The sequence below is a fragment of the Oncorhynchus gorbuscha genome, linkage group LG05 (assembly GCF_021184085.1).
Source record: "Oncorhynchus gorbuscha isolate QuinsamMale2020 ecotype Even-year linkage group LG05, OgorEven_v1.0, whole genome shotgun sequence".
In the NCBI taxonomy this organism is placed as follows: Eukaryota; Metazoa; Chordata; class Actinopteri; order Salmoniformes; family Salmonidae; genus Oncorhynchus; species Oncorhynchus gorbuscha.
In genome coordinates, this window is record NC_060177.1 from 66,635,157 (window position 1) to 66,643,947 (window position 8,791).

General features: G+C 39.7%; 1 protein-coding gene across 1 annotated transcript; it reads right to left on the reverse strand.

The window, feature by feature from the left end:
- Positions 1-1,479: 1,479 nt before the first annotated feature.
- Positions 1,480-7,737, reverse strand: mtrfr (mitochondrial translation release factor in rescue). Its single transcript, XM_046350792.1, has 2 exons — positions 7,282-7,737; positions 1,480-2,119 (listed from the first exon to the last, which is right to left on the reverse strand). The coding sequence occupies exons 1-2, from the start codon at positions 7,552-7,554 to the stop codon at positions 1,889-1,891; spliced, it is 504 nt and encodes a 167-aa protein (XP_046206748.1). The 5' UTR covers positions 7,555-7,737; the 3' UTR covers positions 1,480-1,888.
- Between the last annotated feature and the right edge of the window lie 1,054 nt (positions 7,738-8,791).

Below are 8,791 nucleotides of genomic sequence, written 5' to 3' on the forward strand. Positions count from 1 at the left end.
TTCATGGACTCAAGAACTTAATTGTGTGTTTATCTTTTCTTTTTCATTTGAAGGTATCATTCACGCCAGGGAGCTTATACGTGAATGCTTGGCAGAAACCGAGAGAAATGCAAGGCTCTAACAGGAAGGTGCAAACGAAGTTATTGGATTGGACCAACTCTCCAGACTGAAGATCAAAGACTCAAAAGACAAAGGCCTTTGATTTTATTGGTCCAATAAAAGTATTGAGTAAAACATCATTGTTTTTTAAAACTGAGGTGGCACCTTGGGCTTCAACAAAGAAGTTACCCATGAGCTGTACTTGACAGGAATTTCCTGGTTTTGTGTGTTCCCATTGCCTAAAAATGCATTGTATTTAGCAAAGCCCCTATCATTTAGTGAAACTCATATGGATTTTATAGTGTACGAGTGTACAAAGGGCATTTTGACAATGGAGGAGTAGTAGCTTGTTTGTTTATCTGGAGTCCTTCTCCTGTCCTATTCAGGTGTCCTGTGTGAATCTAAGTGTGCGTTCTCTAATTCTCTCCTTCTCTCTTTCTTTCTCTCTCTCGGAGGACCTGAGCCCTAGGACCATGCCCCAGGACTACCTGACATGATGACTCCTTGCTGTCCCCAGTCCACCTGGCCATGCTGCTGCTCCAGTTTCAACTGGCCTGGGCCCTAGGACCATGTCCCAGGACTACCTGACATGAGGACTCCTTGCTGTCCCCAGTCCACCTGGCCATGCTCCTGCTCCAGTTTCAACTGGCCTGGGCCCTAGGACCATGTCCCAGGACTACCTGACATGAGGACTCCTTGCTGTCCCCAGTCCACCTGGCCATGCTCCTGCTCCAGTTTCAACTGTTCTGCCTTACTATTATTCAACCATGCTGGTCATTTATGAACATTTGAACATCTTGGCCACGTTCTGTTATAATCTCCACCCGGCACAGCCAGAAGAGGACTGGCCACCCCACATATTCTCTCTTTCTTTCTCTCTCTCGGAGGACCTGAGCCCTAGGACCGTGCCCCAGGACTACCTGACATGATGGCTCCTTGCTGTCCCCAGTCCACCTGACTGTGCTGCTGCTCCAGTTTCAACTGTTCTGCCTTATTATTATTTGACCATGCTGGTCATTTATGAACATTTGAACATCTTGGTCATGTTCTGTTATAATCTCTACCCGGCACAGCCAGAAGAGGACTGGCCACCCCACATAGCCCGGTTCCTCTCTAGGTTTCTTCCTAGGTTTTGGCCTTTCTAGGGAGTTTTTCCTAGCCACCGTGCTTTTACACCTGCATTGTTTGCTGTTTGGGGTTTTAGGCTGGGTTTCTGTACAGCACTTTGAGATATCAGCTGATGTACGAAGGGCTATATAAATAAATTTGATTTGATTAGCTTGTATCTTTTAACATATAGCATGAGTGACAACAAAAGGGATAGTGCCAAAAACAATGATAAACACACCACATTATGAATTAACCATTGTAATAAAGCCATTGTTTGCATCTTTGTATTTATTAAAAGTGTAATAAAACGTAATTTCATTACAATTACAGAAAATACTGACATCATTCCTGTATTTTAGACTGATGACAATATTTTTTATTTTACCTTTATTTAACCAGGCAAGTCAGTTAAGAACAAATTCTTATTTTCAATGACGGCCTAGGAACAGTGGGTCAACTGCCTGTTCAGGGGCAGAACGACAGATTTGTACCTTTTCAGCTCGGGGGTTTGAACTTGCCACCTTCCGGTTACAAGTCGAATGCTCTAACCACTAGGCTGCCCTGCCGCCATGATGACAATATAATGTATTTCAATAGGTGCTCTTTATTTACAATCCAGATCATGACGAGGTAGGACATATTTGTTGATCAGACTAAATGTTATGTTCATGCATACTTTTCACCCCCTGTCATCCCCTGGTTTGAAGTCTGTCATCAGTGCCTCTTTGAAAAGTCTCTTCTTCTCCAAAATCTCATTTGCCTTTTTCCTCTTGTCTTGTTTCCTCTGTATAGACTCCTTCTTATTCTTCAGAATGTCGCTCTCTTCTCCCTTGTAGGTGACCTCAAGCTTCTCCCTCATTATCTGCCGAGCTCTTTTGCGGTTTGTTTCCACCGATCTGGTTTGATGGCACTGAATTACGAGAGAGGAGTTAGCAATAAAAATGTACAGATTATGGTACCTCCTAAACAGGTGTCTAGTGCTGATGGAGCGTGAGGGAGCACCTCAATCTTTTCAATTTGAGAATACACAGAAAATGTATTCTGATCAATTCTAAATAAATTACTTAATTACCACAAATTCCATGAAAAACAATAGAATGACAATCCAAATAAATTTGTAGTCTATAGCAGCATAGAGGCAGGTAAATGGTGGCTTCTTCCGTCTTCTCTCTGGCGGTGGTGAGAATGATGAACTGTAGGCTACATGTGTGCACTGCGGAAGCCCGTTGGGAGGCTTGACAACTTTGTCCAATAAGATTTTTAAAATTTAAAAAAATATTCAGCTGTGTCTGCCTTGATGTTCATAAATCTCCACCAACCCTCTCTTGCGCAGTGGAACCCAGAACGATATGTGACCACTTGGTTCAGGTGACACCGTTCTGCCGAGGACACCCAAAACAGAGTGGCTACTGCAAAGCCCAAGAGCCTGACCACCTCTGGAGGTTGCTGTAGCCCTGCTTGGGATATTTAGCCTATATTGACTATTGGTTGAGATGCAGGGACGGTTCTACCTTGGTATGTCTGGGTAGAAAATTGGAAATGTGAATTTTGGACAAATTAGAGGTAATAATGCATTTAAGTTATAGTTTATTGAGATGCATGAATACAGCACATCAAAAGCTTGATTTTATGATTGTTAAAACAAATTCCCTTCAATTCTACCTATGATATGTTCACTTCTTGGTCAATTGATTTGATGATTAAATCTATGCAAATAAATTCTATGAATTGATAGTTCCTCTGTTTTATTTGATTCTGTAATAGGGTATATTGAAACCAAGTGTTCAAGCTATTTAAATTAAAGTTAATTTAGCTCTGTCCTTTAAGAACCCGAAGGGCACTCCAATAGTTTAAAATAACTTTTGCCTACACCTAATAGTCCTAGTCATCACTTATTACATTCTTATTACAAATAGAATTTTATCACTTCTCACAATGGTGCTCGTTTAGTAGTTAGATCAATGTCTCACAAGATCACAATCTCTTAATTTGTATTTTACATAAATAACAACCGACTATAATACATTCCATAGCATAGTAGGCCTATAATATTACTGTTACACCAAAAACAACTAATTTCTAATGAGATTTTAGGATAGTTAGCTGAAGCTAAATCATGCACCAAAACTCAGAGCCACTAGGGAGGATATATGTTTTGATTGAAATAAAATAAAAGGCAAATATTTTTTAACATAATCTGCTCTAATTTACATAAATCCAGAGAGGACATATAAATAGGAAGGAATTGTTCCCTCATTATGGCGAGATCACAGGAACCACTTCATCAAAGAGCCCTGTGGCTGCGTTGATAACAATGCGGGGCATTTAAGCCCTGAACGATGCCTGACAGGCAGCTCCGTCTCCCAGGTTGCGTGCCACACCCCAAGACCACAGCCAATCGCATGCAAGGAACAACGCAGCTAACTCTGCTAGTCTTGTGAGCAAGCTAGTTAGCTATGTAGTCTTGTTAGCTAGCTATCTAGCAAGTGTAGGAGAAAATTCATGACTATGGGTGATTTTCCAGTACATATATTATGCACTAATATAAGTAGTAAACAGAATGAATATAAGTTTAATTATTAGATATGTGCAAGCAGAATAAAGGCTGAGCTCAGGTGAATGAACAGAGCTGGGTCAACATGGAGTTAATCACTAGACATGTAAAAACAGAACGTAGGCAGAAAATGTATGCCTGTGCTGTTGTAGGCCTGAGGGAAGTCATTACCTGGTCCTGTGACTGGCTTTAGGGCATGTAGTTGTATTTTATATGTATGTCTGTGCCATTACAGGCTTGGGGAGAGCCATTGTGTATTCCTATGAGTATAATTGGACAGACACCTGCATTATGTGTGTCTTATTTTTGTATCATTACTATGGATACACAACCAATAGAATCTGTAAACAAGCAAGAATTGAGACAGAATGATAATGGTGGCGAGAGGCAGGGGTGTTAATCATCTACATAGAGGGGAGTGAACATGTGTGTTATCTGAAGGTGGAAACCTATAAGACCTAAGAGCTTCTGCTAAATGACTTAAATGTAATGTAATGTGTGTGGCAAGAGAATTTAGTTATTCTACGGAATTGCTCGGTTTAGTTACTATCAATATTTCCACGACACAAGCTAACTTGTTATCTGTACTGGTTGTTAACTTGCGTAACTGGATCATATTTACAGTGGGTGAGCTCCATTCCTGACAGGCTGATCAGATTAAATTTCAGCCTTTGAGGCTGATAAAACAGGATGCTGCTTTGTAGGCGGTTTCATAGTTCAGGCTCCTTGCAGGCATATTAGCTGTGAAAGTGCTTTAGAGGCAGATGCATATCTGATCCCAGGGGTGAGCTCTATTCCTGGCAGGCTGATCTGATTCAATAGCATATATCATGATGCTGCGTTGTAGGCTGTTTCATAGGTAAAGTTTCTTGCAGGCATATTAAGTGTCAGTGTGTTATAGGCTATTGAATCTTATCAGCCTGCCAGGAATAGAGCCCACCCAGTATTGATCATATACATAATGCACATAATGCTTATCTGCCTGCAATGGCCTTTACCTATGAAACAGCCTTCAGGGTAGAATCCTGACTTATCAGCCTCTGAGACGGCTATTGGATCTGATCTGCTTGTCAGGAATGGAGCACACCCACTCTGTAAATGTAAATATTATCCATAAAACAAGAAGTGTCCCTTACAATTATACACATCAGTTATGCAAGCTAATAACCAGTATATATAAAAACCAAGACTAGCCAAGTTACAGTGCTTTCAGAAACTATGCACACCCCTTGACTTTTCCCTCAATTTGTTGTGTTACAGCCTGAATTTAAAATCAAGTTTAGATTTTTTTTGCCACTGGCCTACACACAATATCCCATAATGTCAAAGCAGGATGTCTTTTTTAAAATGTTTACAAACTAATAAGACATGAAAAGCTGAAACGTCTTGAGTCAATACGTATTCAACCCCTTTCAAGCCTAAATACAGGCTTGCAAAGGGGTTGAATACGTATAGACTCAAGACGTTTCAGCTTTTCATGTCCAGGAGTAAAGATCTGCTTAACAAGTCATATAATAAGTTGCATGGCTCTCACTCTGTGTGCAATAACAGTTAACATGATTTAAATGATTACTTAAATCGCTCTACCATCAGTCGAGCAGTGAATTTAAAAAAAAGACAGGCAAGGTTTTCCAATGAAGAAAAAAAGAAGCAGACATTGAATATCCCTTTAAGCATGAAGTTATTAATTATACTTTGGATGGTGTATCAATACACCCAGTCACTACAAAGATACAGGCGTCCTTCCAACTTTAACTCAGTTGCCGGAAAGGAAGGAAAACGCTTTGGGATTTCACCAGGAGGCCAATGGTGACATTAAAACAGTTAGTCACAGAGTTTAATGGCTGTGATAGGAGAAAACTGAGGATGGATCAACAATATTGTACTTACTCCACAATACTAACCTAACTGACAGAGTGAAAAGAATGAAGCCTGTACATAATTAGAATATTCCAAAACATGCATCCTGTTTGCAACAAGGCACTAAAGTAATACTTTATCCAGAATACAAAGCGTTATGTTTGGGGTAAATCCAATACAACACATTACTGAGTACCACTGTCTATATTTTCACACATAGTGGTGGCTGCATCATGCTATGGGTATGCTTGTAATCGTTAAAGGACTGGGGAGTTTTTCAGGATAAAAAAATACAACGGAATGGAACTAAGCACAGACTCATGGGTGTGACTACTCAGGTAAATGAGATATTTCTGCATTTCATTTTCAATACATTTGCAAACATTTCTAAAAACATGTTTTCATTGAGTCATTATGGGATATTGTGTGTAGATGGGTGAGAATTCAGGCTATAACAACAAAATATGGAATAAGTCAAGGGGTATGAATACTTTCTGAAGGCTCTGTAGCTGCGTTGTTGCTTACATGCAATTGGCTGTGGTCCTGGGGGTGGTATACAGCCTGGGAGACAGTGCTGCCTGTCAGTCATCATTCAGGGCTTAACTGCCGCACAAGGGCTTAGCTGCCCAAGAGCTCTTAGCTCAAGGTTAGGGACATTTAGCTTTCTAACATTCTAACTTATAAACTGATGAGCTCCAAACACAAATGAAAGCATGATGTTAGCATGAAATGTACCATACCTTAGTGTAGCAATAAATTAAAACAAATGTGCAGATGGACCGTGGGTTCTGCCACCTCAGACATACTGTCAATCTATCATCAATCCGCCCTCTCCTATTTATAGAGTTTATCTCATGATCTCGACAAAACATATTTTGAAAAGGCTACTTTTTATGTCATGATCATGAGATAAATAAGTTGTTCACTCACAAACAGTAATTCAAGAAGATTGAAATGCATAGGCTATTCCCATTAAACTGATTGAGATCATTCAAATGATTGCCATGCAGATGCAGTTAGACCAGGGAAAACAAATAATTATCATTCATGATTGACAGTGATGGTCTATTTTGAAATTAGGTATACCTAACTTGCTGTTTTATGGTATAAAAATAGAACATTTTCTTGAGACAATATGTGTGGGCATGGGCAGACGTTGCAATTGGAGGGCTCTCAAACCCTATTCCAGGATAACTATCCTGTAGGTTCATTTAAACCCTAATTGAGCACATCTGATACTAATAATTAGCTGGTTCATTAAATGAATCAGGTTAGTTACAACTGGGGTTGGAGTGAAAACATACAAGACGGTAGTGCTCCAGGAACTGAGTTAGAGAGCCCTGTAATGATAGGTTATTCAATAGGCTACATCTGTCCATACAAACTTTGATAGAGGAAATTAGGACTGAATTTACATATTTTGTCGCGCTCCCTCACCTAAAAAATGAGCACTACACCACTGCTCCTAAATGGGGCACCTTGCCCACCTTTATGGGGAACCTAAAATACCCCCATACATTATATGCATATGGAATTATGGCCCAGGAAGGATAGATAGCCTATCAAAGCGTTTATGTATTTCGTGTTGTCCATGTGTAATATTGGTTGTCTTATGGTCATCATGAACTAAAAAAGGCTTAATGTAATATGTTAGTCACCTTAACGACAATGCCAGTTGGGATGTGCCTGAGCACCACACAGTTGCTGGTTTTGTTGGTCGCCTGACCACCAGGTCCAGACCCTCTTACAAACTGCTCGTCCAGCTCGTCTTCATTTAGGACAGGGAGATCAATGTAATCTTTCTTACCGGCGGTCTGAACATGTGCCAAGCCAACGGGTGGCACAGTAAAAAGTGGAGGTCGTCCTGAGATTCCCCATGTTACCTTCCCCGTCACTTGAAAGATCAGTTTAACGAATAATCTTGACGACATTTCCCTCCTGAATTACGTGAGGGCTCCGTTTGCATTTACACTAAACGTGATATCTCTCTTTACACTGTTTCAATAATGCAGCAGACAAATATAGGCAAAAATATGATAGTTTACACGTGTAAATACAAAAGAAACAATCACTTCCTCTTCAGCCTCAGCAAATCAAGTTCACCGTTTACTTCTTCTTCGCTCCTGGATTGGTGGCTATGAACCAACAGTGGCACACTATCGCCACCACATGGATTGAAGTATAAGGAGGACCAACACCTCAGTGAAGGCTATCATGGCTGTCTGACATGATTTCTTCTTACAATGACATTTTAATGTATTCTAGAGCATAATCAAATGGTAAAAAGGATCTAATTGGGAAAGCAGAGTCAGACAACAATTCCTTTACCTTTTCACAATCAAATGTTTGTCTGTGGAAGTAGATTTATCATGTGTGCCGTTTATACAGTGCCTTCAGAAAGTATTCCCCTTGAGTTTACCACATGTTGTTGTTTTACACCCTGAATTTCAATTTAATTGTGATTTTATACCCCATAATGTCAAAGCGGATTTTTTTAATTCAACATTTTTACAAATTATTTATAAAAGAAAAGCTTAAATTACTTGAGTCAGTAATTATTCAATACATTTGTTATGGCAAGCCTAAATATGTTCAGGAGTAAAAATGTGCTTAACAAGTCACATAAGTTGCATGGACTCACTCTGTGTGCAATAATAGTGTTTAACATGATTTTTGAATAAATACCTGATTTTTGAATAAATACTAACCCTGATTTTTGAATAAGTACCCCAAACACACAATTATCTATAAAGTCCCTCAGTCGAGCAGTGAATTTCAAGCAGATTCAACCACAAAGCCCAGGGAGGTTTTACATTGTCTCACGAAGAAGGGGCCTATTGATTGGTAGATAGAAAAAAATAAAACCTTGAATATCCCTTTGAGCTTGGTGAAGTTAATAATTACACTTTGGATGGTGAATCAATACACCCAGTCACTACAAAGATACAGGCATCTCTCATAACTCAGCTGTCGGAAAGGAAGGAAACCGCTCAGGGATTTCACCTTGAGGCCAATGATATCCAACACAATACATCACTGATATATCTCCATTATTATTATTATTATTATTTTTATTTTACCCCTTTTTCTCCCCGATTTCGTGGTATCCAATTGTTTTTGTTCTTCTTAACACAGCGCGCATCCAACGCGGAAGCCAGCCGCACCAAT

Coding starts and splice junctions, on each gene's coding strand:
- mtrfr (XM_046350792.1), bottom strand. CDS start 7,554: ATGTCGTCAAGATTATTCGTTAAACTGATCTTTCAAGTGACGGGGAAG. Junction 2,120..7,281: donor CAACTGGCATTGTCGTTAAG/GTGACTAACATA, acceptor CTCGTAATTCAG/TGCCATCAAACCAGATCGGT.